The sequence below is a fragment of the Amblyraja radiata genome, chromosome 4 (assembly GCF_010909765.2).
Source record: "Amblyraja radiata isolate CabotCenter1 chromosome 4, sAmbRad1.1.pri, whole genome shotgun sequence".
NCBI lineage: Eukaryota > Metazoa > Chordata > Chondrichthyes > Rajiformes > Rajidae > Amblyraja > Amblyraja radiata.
In genome coordinates this window covers 31,941,872-31,959,696 of record NC_045959.1, presented here as the reverse complement: position 1 = coordinate 31,959,696, position 17,825 = coordinate 31,941,872, and the positions used below count along the sequence as shown (strand labels likewise).

Sequence of the window (17,825 nt, the reverse complement as noted above, 5' to 3'; positions counted from 1 at the left end):
CAAAATCTCAGCACCTCAAAATTCATCAAAACAAGTACTTGAGAAACATCAACCGCCTCAACTTCTCCACTCCCCTTTCTCACTCTAACCTCTCCCCCCCTGAATGTACAGCCCTCCACTCACTCTGCAACTACCCAGACTGGGTGATCAAACCTGCCGACAAGAGAGGTGCCGTGGTAGTCTGGCGCGCTGATCTCTACAAGGCTGAGGCTACGCGCCAACTCTCAGACACCTCCTCCTACTTATCTTTGGACCATGACCCCACATACGAGCACCAGGCCACTCAAGCCTCCAACCTCATTGTTCCCCAGCCCTTTTACCTTCTCCCCAAAATCCACAAACCTGACTGTCCTGGCAGACCCGTCGTTTCTGCCTGTTCGTGCCCCACTAAACTTATTTCCACATACCTCGACGCCATCCTATCCCCCCCTGGTTAAATACCTCCCTACCTATGTTCAAGACACCTCACATGCTCTTTGTCTCATCCAGGGCTTCCGTTTTCCAGGCCCCCATTCCCTCACCTTCACCATGGATGTCCAGTCACTCAACACCTCCATCCCCCACCAGGAGGGTCTCAAAGCCCTCTGTTCTTCCTCGACTACAGAACCAACTCAGTCTACTGATACTCTCCTCCGCCTAGCGGAGCTGGACTTACCCGTAACAACTTTGTTTGACTCCTCCCATTTCCTCCAAATCCAAGGCGTAGCTATGGGCACGCGCATGGGCCCCAGCTATGCCTGCCTCTTTGTAGGGTACGGCGAACAATCCTTGTTCGAGGCGTTCTGTGGCCCTATCCCCGAACTCTATCTCCGCTACATCGACGACTGCATTGGTGCTACCTCCTGCACCCATACAGAACTCAGACTTCATCCATTTCACCACTAACTTCCATCCGGCACTCAAATACACCTGGACCATTTCGGACATCTCCCTACCGTTTCTAGACCTCACTATCTCCATCGCAGGTGACAGACTACTGACTGACATTTATCTGGACTACACTTCTTCCCACCCTGCTCCCTGTAAGGACTCCATCCCCTACTCCCAATTCCACCGTCTACGCCGCATCTGCACCCAGGATGAGGTGTTCCAAACCAGGGCATTGGAGATGTCCTCATTCCTCAGGGAACAGGGGTTCTCCTCTTCTACTATAGACGAGGCTCTCACCTGGGTATCTTCTATGCCCCGTAACTCTGCTCTCACTCCCCATCCCCCCCACTCGTAACAAGGGCAGAGTCACCCTTGCCCTCACCTTCCACCCTACCAGCCGTCACATACAACAAATAATCCTCCGACATTTTCGCCACCTCCAACGGGATCCCACCACTGGCCACATCTTCCCATCTCCGCCCCTTTCGGCTTTCCGAAGATACCACACCCTCCGTAACTCCATGGTCATTTCGTCCCTTCGCACCCAAACCACCCCCTCTCCTGGCACTTTCCCTTGCAACTGCAGGAAATGCTACACCTGTCGCTTTACCTCCCCCCTTGACTCCATCCAAGGACCCAAGCAGTCTTTCCAGGTGCGGCAGAGGTTCACCTGCACCTCCTCCAACCTCGTCTATTGCATCCGCTGCTCTAGGTGTCAGCTGCTCTACAACGGTTAGACCAAGTGTAGGCTTGGCGATCGCTTCGCCCAACACCTCCGCTCAGTTCGCAATAATCAACCTGATCGAACCCGACCTTTCTGTCCTGGGCCTCCTCCATGGCCAGAATAAGGCCCACCGTAAATTGGAGGAGCAGCACCTCATATTTCACTTGGGTAGTTTACACCCCAGCGGTATGAACATTGGCTTCTCCAATTTTAGGTAGTCCCTGCTTTCTCCTTCTTTCCCCTCCCCTTCCCAGCTCTCCCACAACCCACTGTCTCCGCCTCTTCCTTTCTTCCCCCCCCCCCCCCCCCGCATCAGTCTGAAGAAGGGTCTCGAGCCTAAAAAGGTCGCCTATTTCCTTCGCTCCATGGATGCTGCCTCACCCGCTGAGTGGAGATTTACAGATTCTAGATTAATAAAGGTGTTAGAAAAGCTCTGAACTAATATGCCATGGTTGTCTCTGACTTCATAAGGAAATGTTCTTGTTCATACATTCTAGGAGCAGAATTAGGCCATTCAGCCCATCAAGTCCACCCTGCCATTCAATCATAGCTGCTCTATCTTTCCCTCTCAACCCCGTTCTCCCACCTTTGCCCCATAGCCCCTGACACCGTTACTTATCAAATGTGTGGAGAACTGTATTCTCACCAGACCAGCCGAGTGTTACCTCACCAGAAGACTTGGATGAACTATGTCATTAATCTGTTGAAAGTAAGCATGCAGGTGAAGAATGCAAATGGCCTTCATAGCGAGAGGATTTGAGTATAGGGGCAAGGAGGTCCTACTGCAGTTGTACAGGGCCCTGGTGAGATCGTATCAGGTGTATTGTGTGCAATTTTGGTCTCCTAATTTGAGGAAGGACATTCTTGCTATTCAGGGAGAGCAGCATAGGTTCACCAGGTTAATTCCTGGGATGGCGGGACTGATATATGATGAAACAATAGACAGACTGGGCATATTCACTGGAATTTAGAAGGATGAAAGGGGTCCTTATAGAAACATATAAAATTCTTAAGGGATTGGACAGGCTAGATGCAGGAAAAAATGTTCTCTATGTTGGGAGAGTCCAGAACCGGTGCTCACAATTTAAGAATAAGGAGTAGGCCATTTAGTACTGAGATGAGGAAAAACGTTTTCAGTCAAAGAGTTGTGAATCTGTGGAATTCTCTGCCACAGAAGGCAGTGAAGGCCAATTAAACATAGAAAATAGGTACAGGAGGAAGCCAATTGGTCCTTCGAGCCAGCTGATCATCCACAATCAGTAACCCGTGCCTGCCTTCTCTCCATATCCCTTGATTCCGCTAGCTCCTCGAGCTCTATCCAACCCTCTTTTAAATTCATCCAGTGAATTGGCCTCTACTACCTTCTGTGGCAGAGAAATCCACAAATTCACGACTCTCTGGGTGTAAACGTTTTTCTCATCTCAGTTTTAAATGGCCTCCCCTTTATTCTTAGACTGTGACCCCTGGTTCTGGACTCCCCCAATATTGGGAACATTTTGCCTGCATCTAGCTTGTCCAGTCCTTTTATAAGTTTATATGACTGGATGTAGTCAAGAGTGTTAGATGTAGCTCTTAGGGCTAATGGAATCACGGGATATGGGGAAAATCAGATTCTGGATGATCAGCTATGATCATACTGGCTTGAAGGGCCGAATGTCCTACTCCTGGACCTACTTTCAAGGTGACATTTCTCAAGTTTCTGAACAACACTTCCTCCTTGGTAACCATCAACATAGAAGCACCTCATGATTGTGAGCTCAATCCTCTGCTGAGCTCTCTCTATCATCATGACTCTGCAGCCAAACACAGCTCCATTGCACTTTAAATTCACCACCGATACAATTATTGAGCACATAACAGGTTCCAATAGGCCAGAATACAGGAGAGAGATTGACAATCTTATTGAATGGTTGCAGAACAACAATCTTGCTTTTGATGTTTGCAAGACCAAGGAGCTGATTGTTGACTACAGGAAGGGAAAATCAGACCTGATTTTCCACAAATAAATATCCACAAACCTGTCTTCATTGACAGGAAGACAGTGAAGCGTGTCAACAGATTCAAGTTCCTCAGCACTTTTATCTCTGAATACTTGTCCTGGGTCCAGCACAACAAATAAAGCTCATCAACACCTCTACTTCCTTAGAAGATTGGGGAAATTGGGTATGTTGAGGAACACTATAGACTTCTATGGGGGTATGATATAGAGTATACTAATTAGTTACATCACGTCTTGATTTGGCATCTTGAATAGTCGGGAACAAAGTGCCTACATTCCATCACAGGTTACTGACGGATCCCACCATCGAAGGGATCTATAGGAGGAGCTGCCTGAAAAAGGCAACCAATATCACCAAAGACCCACACCACCCTGGTTACGCTCTCATTTTGCTATTACTATTGAAATGGTGCTACAGGAACCTGAATCCCAGACTGAAAACCAAGAACAGCTTCTTCCCAACAACACTAATCCTACTACAGCATCTATGATCTTCCATGGACAGTGTCTTTAGTTGCATTACGAACTTAAATTTTGCACTGTTATTTTAATTATCTAGTATTACGGTCATCAAATTATTGTATTATATATTTATCTGTGGATTATTGTGTTAACAGGCCTGTAAAGCTGCAACATGTAAGAATTTCATTGCTCTGTATGTGGTTCATATGACATTTAAACAATCTTGACATGATGTTTATTCAAGGGAGCCACCTTCCTTGCAGATTTATTTTAACTTCTGCGGAAAACCTTTCATCACCATGGCACCTACACTTGTTGCCTCCCCCACAGATAAATATCACACAAGCTTGTATATTAGTGAAAAGTATGAACCAGCCACGATTGCCTTGAACTTATTGGAACTTTCCAAAGGTTCATCACTTCCTTCATGTTCTTTTAAGTCTTGTCACAAAGATCTCATATTTTTCTAGGTTAATTTCAGGGGCATAAACCATCGATGCTTAAGTTGTAATACATGCTTAACCGTCCTTTTCATTCTCTATAAATTTATCATCTCTGCACTTGGTGAGGGTAATACTCGGCTACATCCAAACCATCCATCTTCGATACAGTACTGAAGTAATATAGATCAAAAATTGAGATTTCCCCGAATGTATCCTGGAGGGATTTATTTCCATAGCTGGTTTCTAATATGATTTGTGTACTGTGGAGAGTTTGAGGGACCAACTATGTCAATAAGAGCCCAATAAATCAAGGGTCTGCTGCCTGGAGTCTCAAGGCATCCGAGTCAATCAGGTGCAACTGCCAATTTAATGGACAGGGATTTTAATGGCATGGCTACACGTGTGATTTCAATTGCCATTTATAACTTATGAGACTAAAAGGTAGACAGGAATGTCTTACAATGTCCATGCAGGATCTAATATACCCGGTAATTGAAAACTGATGCTCATGTATAATTAATAGTTCCTATTATAGGTAAACCCTGCATTACAAACATTCAGTAATTGAAGTACAGCCCAGCAGAATTCATTAATCTCTGCTCAAAAGTTTGAGCTATGAATAAAATGTGCTCGCACAGTATTTACATTGGGGTGGGAGGGCGTAAATGAATACCTAATTTTTCTTCACATACACACTACGTGGCTTCGCATTATGGAAAATTGCAACATGCACCATTTTCTGGTAATGCAAACCACGATCCCCACCCCACCAATAATGACTACACCTATCTATGCAATAACATTAAGGACTGTTTATTACAATGAAAAAAGTTCTGTAAATCAAGGAGTTTCCTTAAATTGTGAATTGTAAATTGAGTACATGTAGTAATACGGCGAATGTTACTACTTTTAGAAGTCACACAGAACCAGTCACTGTTAATCAAATCCCAGTGAAATTTGCTTTTCACAGTCATAGCAACAAATCTGGCTGTAACAATTTGAATTTAGACTGAATGATGGAAGGCAAGGGAAGTGACCAAGCCTGCTTCTCATAGTTGATGGCGATGCTCAGATTCACTGAAAATTGTGGATAATGATTCAGAATGTGGTTATTTTTTTTAAAGCTGACTGGGCTTGTACTCTTGACAAATCAGCATTTAGAATCTTGGTTGATATATTCTTAATTTATCCCTACCACCCATCTGCCCCACTCTCCACAACCCTGAAGCCACATGCACTTCTACCACCCATCTCTCCATCCTGCATGCAGATGCAATGTTCACTATAATGGGGAGAAAGTTTAACATTTGCACATCTAAGTACATTTTAATGAGATACAAATTACAATGCAAACTTGCTTTAGTTTAATTTAGAGATGCAGCATTGAAACGGTCCCATCGGCCCACTGAGTCCACACTGACCATCAATCACCCATTCACACCAGTTCTCTGTTATCTCTTTTTCGCATCCCCTCCCTACACACTAGGGGTAACTTACATTGGCTAATAAACCTACAAACTCGCACGTCTTTGGGATGTGGGGTGAAACTGGAGGAAACTCACGTGGTCACAAAGAAAACGTGCAAACTCCACACAGACAGCACTCAAGATCAGGATTGAAGCCTGGTCTCTGTTGATGTTAGGCAGCAGCTCTACCAGCTGTGCCACCCTTTATACACTAGCTACACTATACAAATGTCTCCATATCTAAACTACTTGATACCGAGATAATGAAGTATTCCTGTTGGAAACTATAAAGCATGTCTTTAGAATTTTAACCCCTTACGATTCTAGCTTTTAAGAATTGAGACTTGAGTGAATTTCAATGGCCAAAGGTAGATTTTTGTCACATAACCTCTGATGAGTAAATGGTCGATACTTGCTGCGTGGTGCATTAAATAGCAATTGAGCATAGTTCTGAAGGAATGTTCAGATCTGTATGGATACCCCACAAATTTAGCAGCATAAATGAAAGCTGTTGACAAACGGCAACACAAATACTTTATTAGCGTTAAAAGTTAATAGTTAAAGTTAAAAATTAAAAGTCCCACCTTTACACTGTTTTCAATGCTCTGTATAAAATGTAATTCTCATCAAACCAATTTTTGTATAATCCCTCAACCAAAATGAATGGTTATGTGATGCTGGTGCTTAACATGATAATTAAATGTTAATTAGATCATCATAGTCTGAAAAACATCTAAATAATAATGTAATTTACATAAAATTCCCAAAGAACGAGAAGTTGAAATATACAAAGCTTTCTTCCATTCAACTAGCTTGTCAAATATAAGCAGTATGGCATACCAGACAATTTAATCAGTTGAAAAACTCTTGGGATCTAACTGACCCATTGACAGTGTCAGTGCCTTTCCCTGTTTTATATTAAGCAAAGATAGACTTTAGACTTTACTTTGGAGATGCAGTGTGGAAACAGGCCCTTCGGACCAGAGTCTGCGCTGACCGATGTACCCCGCACACTATCATGATCCTACACACTAGGGACAATGAACAATTGTACCAAAGTCAATTAACCAACAAACCTGTACATCTTTGGAGTGTGTGAAGAAACTGGAGCACCCAGAGAAAACCCATGCATTCATAGGGTGACGTACAAACTCCATATAGACAGCACCGAAGTCAGGATCGAACCTGGGTCTCTGGCACTGCAAGGCTGCATCTCTACCTCTGCACCACTGTGCCGCCTCACAGAAGATATTATTAGCTAAATAATTAGTTAATTTGTCGATTTCCAAGTAACAAATATTTTTTTCCCATTATATAAGGTTTCCATATACATGGTTAAATCTGCTGTTTGAAAGGCAAGTAAACATTTTAATTGTGGACATAATCAGTTCCACATAATCAGTACAAGATTTGAGTAATTTGTAAATGTGCTTAAAAACTTAAATCTTTTAGTACTGGTTCAGAAAACATTTTTAACCTATTACCATAGGAACAGGTTAACATTTATTATTAGACTAAATGTCATACTCACTTCTAATGTGGTCAACACTATCCTCTCGACTGAAGAAAAATAAGCATCCCATAGGAACTGTGTCTGCTGCCTAAGTGCTAAGATTTTGTTCTGATTAATAGATCTTACAGTAGAAGGAATCTGTAGGACAAAGAAATGTACAATAAGCAATAATACATAATATACACCAAATAAATCTCCTAATTGATGAATACATCACATGTTTAATTGAGAAAATATGACAATTTATTTTTCTGTGTGACAATGAATTTGCGAGGCACTCGTGTGAGAGTACACATGAAACAAACTTGCAACCAATAACGTCAACAGTATAGCTGTTTTTTCGCAGTGAGGAATTTATTTGATGCACGTAATGCACGAGGAGGGGGGGGGGAGAGGAGAGGGGGGCGAGGAGAGGGGGGCGAGGAGAGGGGGGCGAGGAGAGGGGGGCGAGGAGAGGGGGTAGAGGAGAGGGGGGAGAGGAGAGGGGGGAGAGGAGAGGGGGGAGAGATGAGGGGGGAGATGAGAGGGGGGAGAGGAGAGGGGGAGAGTGAGAATGGGGAGAGGAGAGCGGGGAGAGGAGAGGGGGGCAGAGGTGAGGGGGGAGAGGAGAGGGGGGCAGAGGAGAGGGAGGGGGAGAGGAGAGGGGGGGAGAGGAGAGGGGGGGAGAGGAGAGGGGGACCGGGTCGGAGCAGCCAACCTTCCACCCAGTAGCTTCCCGCCAACCACCACCTCCACCGGTTGCGCCTGTGCCAAATGACCGTGGCTATCTGGCAGAAGGCGCTAAGGTGGTGAACGGTCCGCTTTCCGGTCCCGGCGGCCGCTCGCAGCCACTCGAGCTACTTCCCTCTCCGGCCCAGAGCGCCGCGGCAGCGGTGAGTTCCTGGCATGATCTCCGACCCTCTCCTTCTCAACACTCCTGCCTTCCCCGCAACTTTACCCCTGGCGGCCCAGCAAATTTGAGCAGCCCAGGCCAGAATCCCCACACGCTGTGAAAGGAACTCTTTCTCCCCCCCCCCCAAGCTGCGCTGTCCTCTTACAGCCGCTTCCCACTTTACAACCGCTTCCAACTACCAAAATGCATGATTCCACACTGTAAGAACATCTTTCTTGATGTTGTTGTACTGAGGGATAGCCAAGTCTATCTTTCTTGGATAACAACCTAACCTTCGGTCACCAAGACGCAGGTAAATGTTTGTGTCTTATTTTTGGGTTAAAAAAAAAAAATAGCGTCTTCATTTGCCGGGAAATACTGTAGTTAACCCAAAACCATAACACTAATTTATTTTAAAATATATTACTCTGTGCAATTTTATAAAATTCCAATTTGCATTGCAACAGAAAAGGCTCTGGTGATGGATCAGAGGGTAGATCCCCTTGTAAAGATAATTGGAAATTCAAGCAAGCTGCTGTTCAATCATTGAATTTCAGAAACAGGAAACTGACAAAGTAACTTTTCAGCAAACCTAAGCCTTCTGCGCTCAATTACCAACATATCTGGCAAGCCTAGCAACAAAATGCAGGCTATTAAGAATCATTCTTGATGGCTTGACTACTATGTAATAATGAATATATAATTATCTGGAATGTTAAGTTGTTTAATATTTTAATCACTGTTCTTATTAAAAAGTATGCCATCGATCTCAAAAACCTGTAATTGGCCTCCTGCAGTAATATGCTGCTATGTGAACATTAAAATGCAATTCCAAACAGAATGGAAAATGAAAGGAAATAATAATCTCAGCTGGAGAATTCATCACACGTACTACAATGCACTATGGAAATATGTGCAACTTTTACAGAACATAATTACTGTGAAAGAATAAACTTGGGAAAATCAATTTTCCTAATAATGACGTGCACTGTAAATTCCAGACAATTACAATGTCCACACTTCAATGCATTAAATATTTTTTGAAATGCATGGTTAAATTTAAACAATCTTTAACCAAACTTCATGACATTTGTTTTCTAAAGTCTAATGTTAATGCAGTCCTAAACAGTAATTAAACATGCTAAACTCAAGTGATGCAAGTGTAATGGGGAAAAACTGGCTTCCAAATATAGCAGTATCTAATGACACCATTAACATCGGACCATGTAACATAAATACAGGTACCGTGAGTCATTAATGTATCTTAGTTACAGAATTAAATCAATGCATCATCAGGGTTAGCCCCAAGAATTGTAAATTTCTCCAAATACATTTTCGTAATCAAAATTCTTATTTATATCATCAATGTACCAGAGTTTAATTCATTTTTAGCTTTGTCAAGAGTGAAGAGAGTTTGTCGCCATATTTACCAAAACGTAATGAAATTCATACTTGTAGAGAAGGAATTGGGTGACGTTCTGCGTTGAGACCCTTCTTCAGATTTCTTCAGGGTGCCTTATAAAGCCTCAGCATTACATCTCTGTTTTTATATTTTAGCCCTCGCGAAATTAATGCTAGCATTGCATTCGCCTTCCTTTTTGGGAATCATGTACCAGCACTACGAAGTCCCTTTGCACCTCCGATTTCTGAATTCTCACCCCATTTAGAAAATAGTCTAAGCCTTTATTCCAACTACCCAAATGCATGACTCCACACTGCAAAAAGATGCACAGAGACCCAGGTCACTGAGGTTGGAAACCAGTTTGGAGGGAGATGGTGTTGAGTGCCAAATTGTTCATAATCCATGAACAGCCTGATGTATTTTTATTGTTTAAGTGGTTCAGTGCATAGTGGAGAACCAGCAAAATCACATCCTCCATTGATCTATTGTAGCAGTAAGCAAATTATAATATGTCCAGGTTCTTGCATCATAATCAACCTTGAAAGCACTTCATCACCACGGATGTAACGCCACTGAATGATAGTCATTGAGGCATGTCACCTTATTCTTCTTGGGCAATGGTTCTATTGATGCTCTTTTAAAGCAGGGGGAACCTCAGAATCTGCATTGGTGGTACAATGGTTTAGCAGTTGAGGTGCTGCCTCATAGTGACAGATACCCGAGTCCGATCCTGACCTCGGGTGCTGTCTGTGCAGTTTGTACATTCTCCCTGTGACCAGGTCCTCCTGGTGCTCTGCTTTCCTCCCACATTACAAAGCCGTGCAGGGGTGTAGATTTGTTGGCCTCTGTAAATTCCCTATCATAAATTGATGATCAGTGTGGACTCGGTGGTCCGAATGGCCTGTTTCCACTCTGTATCTCTAAACTACGATAATGAGATATACCATAGATAAATATGATTACGACATTTCAAGTACAATAGATAGAGCCAAGGGAAAGATACAGGGGGCAGAATACATTCTTCACCATTGTAGTGCATCAGTTCTATGGACAAAGTCGAATGTCTGTACTGCGGTGGAGGTGAATTGGACAGTTTTCTAGCAAGGCAGGTACGGGATACTGAGTTGGATGAACAGCCATGACCATATTGAATGGCGGTGCAGGCTCGAAGGGCCGAATGGCACCTAATTTCTATGTTTCTATATGAGGACTTCAGAAGTTGAATAACAGGGGGAAGAACCAAATCCCGAGTGGTGGTATGCACTTTCATGTCTCTGTATCTTCTACAGGACAGTAGGAGGAGGAATACCAGTGTGAATTTCCTTAAGGGGCTGTCCCACTGTGGCAACCTAATTGGCGAGTTTAGAAGAGTTTGCCCTCGACTCATACTCGCAGCATGGTCGACACAAGGTCCTAGGAGGTCTTTGTAACTCTCCTTCATGCTCCAGAGTAATCCCTGCGTACTCGAGGCCTCAGCTAGGTCGCGGCGTATTTTTCAACATGTTGAAAAATGCCCGCGAGTGAAAAAAGGTCGCCATGGGAAAACAAATGGTTTAGTTGAAGTAGGTCGGCATGTTATTCGTAGGTAATCGAGGGTAGTCGAAGGTAGTCTGCAACATAGTCGAAGGGAGGTCGAAGGGAGGTCGAAGGAGGTCGTCTTCACTCTCCACTATTCGGTGTCCAATTTTCCCGAAGCTAGTTGAAGCTAGTCTTCAACATAGTTGAAGGAGGTCGAAGGAGGTCTTCTACATAGTTGGAGGTCTTCAACATGACATTTCTTCAAACTCTCCTAAACTTGACAATTAGGTTGCCGCAGTGGGACAGCCCCTTTAGTCTCGTCAGGAAGCAGAGGCATCGGTATGCCTTCTTGGCTACTGCATCAACGTGGTCTGTCCATGACAGTTTATTGGTAATATTAACCACAAGGAATTTGAAGCTCTCAACCATTCCACTAGTGCACCATTGATGCTGATTGGGGCTGCACTCCACCATGCTTCACGGAGTCGATAACCAACTCCATCTTGCTGACATTGAGAGAGAGATTATTGACCTGACACAATGTGACTAAGTTCTCCTTCCTGTACTACGTCTCATCATTCGTTTGTGAATCAGCCCACCACAGTGGTGTCATCTGCAAACTCGTAGATGGAGTTAGAGCTGAATTTGGCCATACAGTCATGAGTCCATAGGTACAATTGTAGGGGACAGAGCACATTATTGTGGGGCACCAGTGTTGAGAATTATTGTGAATGAGCTATTGTCACCTATCCTGACAGATTGTGGTCTGTGGTCAGAAAGTTGAGGATTCTGTGGCAGAGAGAGGTACTGAGTCTAGAAGTTTGGAGATGATGATGAGAGCTGATGTTGAGAGGTACTGAGTCCAGAAGTTTGGAGATGTTGGATGGGATTATGGTATTGAAACAGGAATGTAACTTAAACGTCCTTGTCATCTACATGTTCCAGAGGAGAGTTTAGGGTCAGGGAGATGGCGTCTGCTGTGGACCTGTTGCAATTAGACCATAAGACATAGGAGCAGACTTAGGCCTTTGAGCCCATTAAGACTATTCCACCATTTGATCAAGGCTGACCTATATTTCTGTCTCAATCCCATTGTTCTGCCTTCTCCCCATAACCTTTGACACCCTTACTGATCAAGATGACAGGTCAGTTGCAATGGCAAGCAAACTGCAGTGGAACAAGGCTGGCTGGAAGCTGGAATTAACGTGAACCTTCACCGGTATCTCAAAGCACTCCATGTGGTGGCTGTCTGAGCCACTGGATGATGGTCATTATAAGCACGCTACCGTACTCATCTTTGGCACCAGAATGACAGTGGACTTTTTTTTGAAGCAGGTGGGGACCTCAGAATGGAGTTGTGAGGGGTTAAAGATAACTATGAATTCTTATGCCATCTGATCCGCGCAGTTCCAGAGGAATTGATCAGCAACTCCATTCCGACCAGTTGCTTTCCATGCATTTACTCCCAGGAAAGCCAATCTTACATCTGCAGCAGGCACACTAGAAACTGTGGGGGGGGCACTCTGTCAGACTGTCTGAAGAAGGGCCTCGACCCGAAAAATCACTCAATCCTTCTATCCAGAGATGCTACCTGACCCGCTGAGTTACTCCAGCATTTTGTGTCTATCTTTGGTTTAAACCAGCATCTGCAGTTCCTTCCTACAACATCCAAGTATCCTTTTTTTTCTGTCATCACATCGTTCGTATAGTGTGCTGGGTAAAATTGCACATGTGCTTAAGTCTTAATGCAATGATTTACACCAACCAATACAGACAATGGAAATACAAATCAGTAAATGAACAACAATAAAACTGCAGTTTCAGGAAATTCAAAAATAAAACCAGAAAATTTTGAAAATTAGGTCAGGCTACATGTACAGCAAGAGAAACAGTATTAATATTTCATGTCAAAGCATTTTTGGCTTCTTTATTTGAGATAAAAGCAAGGAGATTTTATGGAAATCATCACCAATCTCCCTTTTCCAGCCCATTGAAACAGACTGCAATTTTCCAATAGATTAGGGATGGTGAGAAAGAATTGCAACACCATCCTACCCCCCCAGCCCCACCCTACCTGCAGCAGCAACCTTTCATCTCCAATGACAACAGCTTGGTTCCAGTCAATAACTTCTGAAAATGGTAGTTCCCAGCCATTACTTAACATCACTGGAATACATGCAGCCTACAAAATAAATATGAAAACTGTTATTAGTTAAAATGAAAAATGTAGATGTTTCAAATTTAAAAATGATAGAAGAATTAAAATAATATTCTTTAGTAAGAGTGACATGGTTTAGAACGGTGATTTTCTTTACATACTACTTTTGCAACGGTCACTTCCCCCTCAACCTTTTTTACACATCTCTCAGCAGAAACATTTATGTTAAATTATTAAAATACATTGTTTATTTTAAAATTCACAGGCTCCAAACACCGCATGCATTTACCGCATACTATTAGATCTTCCCGAGTCATATAACACAGAAACAGAATGTTCTACTCCCTTTGATCACATCAACCACCCACTTGTACTAATCCCATCTATTTTTCACATTGTCAACTCTCCTCAGATGGCGCTGGACCAGTCCCTTAAACTTCAGCAGTTTAGAAAAACGTGCTAGGCGCGCTACCCAATAGTTTTGCATTAACGAAGCTGCTGGAGGAGTTAAGTTCTACATGTTATTGGTCTGGAGATCTGTATGGTTAAGTTACTAACATAACCACTACACTATTTAGAAACAAACACATCACAATGACAATTTGGTAACAGATTAATTAGTCCAACCAGCAATAATAGCATTTATCATAGAATAGTTTTCTGAATCAGTCAGTAAACTTGTTCGACAATATTTTTATCAAGTTTGTTTATTCACTTATGCAGCCTAATTTAGAATTCTTTCACACTTTCTGAAATGCTAACCACAACCAAGGAGAAAGCATCTGCCCTCTTCATGCAAAGGCACCTCATTTAAAATCTTACAAACAAGCTCATCTAAAGTTATCTTTCAGAAATGTAAACACATTCAACAAATCAATTCTCAATTTCTTATGAACCTGTACAGTACCCTTTCAAAACCACGTTCTTCTTTGTGGAACATGCAGTGCAGTCTTATTCACATTATGCATTATCTTATTAGCTCTTGAATTTTATATAGGTCTTCAATTAAAACTAAAAAACCCCAACTATTTTTAAAAATTTACCTACTTGAAGTAGTCTTTAAAATCGTGTTTTACTTCTAACTCAATTGGTCAAGCCCAGTGCTAAACTTACCTCAGAATGTAATTACTTGTGTTATTTTATTTAATGAAAGTGCACTGTAAGACAAACTAACACCCAAAGTTACAGTTAATATATTTAATTAATCAACCTTCACTTTATGATAGGCACTTTGAAAAAATAATTTATTTCCAGGACTCATTGATAAAAGAGAAAAAAAAATCTGACACAATATAAAAATGAGAACATTTTTATTAATTTGGTAACAGCTGATGTGGTACAAAAAGCCACCAAAACAAGTCAGTAATATAAATTCCATACTCAATTTAAAATTGTACCTTACACATTCTGATCCTAAATTGCACACAATTATAAAACCTGCTATTATTGTTGCTATTAGCATCTCATTATTTTGAATATCCTCAGCTTAAACTATACTTTATTATAAGCCTAACTGAACACTATGATTAAGGAAAAGGAAAAGAGGAAGTAAATATAATTAGTCTCATGCATTATCCAATGGCATTTTGTATCAGCCTTCTGCTTTGAAACGCATACCCAGGAAAAATATTTGGGTTCCTGCTTCACAAAATATAAATTTCTGCAGTGACATAGGACATCCTACTTTCAAACTGCAGACTTAGCATAATTTGCTGAGTATGCTTTTCATTGTTATCATTTATTGCACTCATTGTTCCGAAAATATTTATCAATTAGTTTAAGAAAAACATTGCAACTTCTCACGTAGACTTGATTTTAAAGTTTAATTCCTTGTTTAATGGGTTTATTCTGCAGAATTAAGACATTGACACTAAACGCAACAATAAAGCGGTTTAACAATTTTAGATCAGTGACAAATATAGATGTAGGTGTAAGAAGTAAAGACTGATTCTTTGAATATCTGTGTTCTGATAGACCCGTGTCTATCATTTCACACAAAATCTGAGACTTGTACCTGAAAAAATATTTAATTCTATTACTTGGTACCAAACACCTTGAGACGGCATGGCGGCGCAGCGTTAGAGTTGCTGCCTTACAGCACCAGAGAACCGAGTTCGATCCCAACTACGGGTGCTGTCTGTATGGAGTTTGTACATTCTCCCGTGACCGTGTGGGTTTTTTCTGAGATCTTCGGTTTCCTCTCACGCTCCAAAGACGTGCAGGTTTGTAGGTTAATTGGCATGGTAGAAATGTAAATTATCCCTTGTGTGTGTAGGTAATGTTAATGTGCGGGGATCACTGGTCGGCGCCGACACGGTGGGCCAAAGGGTCGGTTCCCGCGCTGCATCTCAAAAACTAAAACATGTAACAATGCCATTGTTCTTTCCATTTATTAGATATAGAAAGAGATACAGATATAGAAAGAGGTGATTAGATAGGCAGGAGATAGGAGTGCTGGATGAGAAAATAGATGAGGTTTAAAATTGTGTAAAAGTTAGTTGCATTTGGGCTGTATTTGCCTGTAATATTAATTTTAATGTCAGGCAGAATTCCCATTTAATTTAAAGAAATATTAACCAAATATTTGTTTTGCCTTACAAGAGAAAGGACATCTCCTAGAAATAGTGGAGGACTACAACTCCGAAATAAATGAGCTTGAACCACTTAACGTTAGCAAAAACTAATACTTGCACAATTAATGAGACTCAAAGCCAACGGATACCAAGGAACTGATGTTCCACATCCTAAAATTTGAAGTAGAGTCTCATTAAGGAGATGGTGGATGCATTAGATGTCAAGGCTTTGAGTTTCATTGATGGATAGTGGGCACATTCAATGTCATCTTTCAAAACATCAGATTGTAGAATGTTTTCTGCAGGTTGCAAGGGTGAAAATATAATATTTAAGAATTAAATATTTAAGAAAGGAGGCACAGAGAGAAATCAAAGATTGTAAACTAGCTATCCTAGCTTAAGGAGCAGGGAAATGAGGCAAGGAGTTTTTACTACACAAGATAGGATCGACACAGTCAAAATAGATTTCTGAAAGGGAAATCAAGTCTGACAAATCTTTGGTACTTTTTGTAAGAATAGATATAGGTAAGCCAAATGATGTGGTATATTTGGAGTGTCAGAAGGCTTTCAAAAAGATGCCACACAGGAAATTATTAAACAAAGTTAGAGTGTTATAATGGCTTGGATTGCAATTTAGTTAATGAACAGAAATAGACAGCAAGAAGCAAGTCATTTTCAGGTTGTTGATTTTGATCAGCAATCAGCAAACAAGTCTTCACAATCCATATCAATGATTTGGAGGAGGGGATCAAGTGCAATACATCCAAGTTTGTTGTTGATTCAAAGACAGGTAGGTGATTGTGAAATTGGAGACGTGGGCTTCAGGGGAATTTGGAAAGATTAGATGAATAGGCAAAATGGAATAAAATGTGGGAAAAATGTGAGATCTACTTTGACATGAAAATAAATCGTGGAGTACATGTTAAAATGGTGAGATCGAGGAGTATCCAATTAGACTTTGCCTATAAATCGTCTAATATGCAGGTTAAGTAATTAAGAAGGGCTTTTTGCAAGAGGATTTGAATAGGATTTGGAATTCACTCATTAAGTGGGTTACGGGTGCTCAGTTGTTGAATCTATGCATTAGCCTGGCCACACTCCCTTCGCACTGCTACGATTGGCAAAGTGGTACTGGAGCCTGAAAACTTACTTCCAAATTCAAGAACAGCTTCATCCCATCAACCATAAGGTGCCTTGCACTATCATAACCATAACTGTACCCTAGACCCGAACTACTACAAACTTTGCACTACTATGTCCGCTTAACGTCCTTCAAATTTTGCACTGCCATGGTCTGGTTTACTTAAACATTAAAATTTATTGTATATTTGTTTTGGTTGCGTCTAATGTGCCTGTAAAGCTGCAGCAAGTAAGATTTTTTTTTAAAAGTCTGATGGATATCTGGAGCATATGACAAAATAAACACGATCTCCTAAATTAATACCTAGACACGTCAATTTGCATTATGGCAAATGTTTATTTTTTTTAGCCTGTGGTTTATGAGTAATGTAAAGTTGGAGGCCACATAGAATGCTTAAATCCATGCAGCTATTCGTCTAATTACTTTACGTAAACATTAGGTGTGTTAAGTGTTGAATCAATCCGTTAGTGACAAAACATTACCAGCAACTTTCCTTTTGCTCCAAAAAATGTTGGCAATAATCTAGAGAATAAGAAACCGGGATAAGAATACAAAGAACACCAAGATTCCAGAGCTTCTTGTGTTTAATGAAATTCAAAAGATTACATGTTTGAAACCTATATTATAAAAAATACTGGAGATTCTCTGCAGATCAGCACCTCTGTGCAAGGAAAAGTAGTGTTAA

The 17,825-nt window shown here is 41.6% G+C and overlaps 1 protein-coding gene across 1 annotated transcript in view; it reads right to left on the bottom strand.

The window, feature by feature from the left end:
* The window catches only part of ext1 (exostosin glycosyltransferase 1), a 127,579-nt gene that overhangs the window by 34,049 nt on the left and 75,705 nt on the right, over nt 1-17,825 (bottom strand). The window contains exons 3-4 of the mRNA XM_033019206.1: nt 13,343-13,450; nt 7,496-7,615 (exon numbers count right to left, since the gene is read on the bottom strand). Of these exons, the coding sequence (XP_032875097.1) occupies nt 7,496-7,615; nt 13,343-13,450 (228 nt within the window). The remainder of the gene's footprint in view (nt 1-7,495; nt 7,616-13,342; nt 13,451-17,825) is intronic.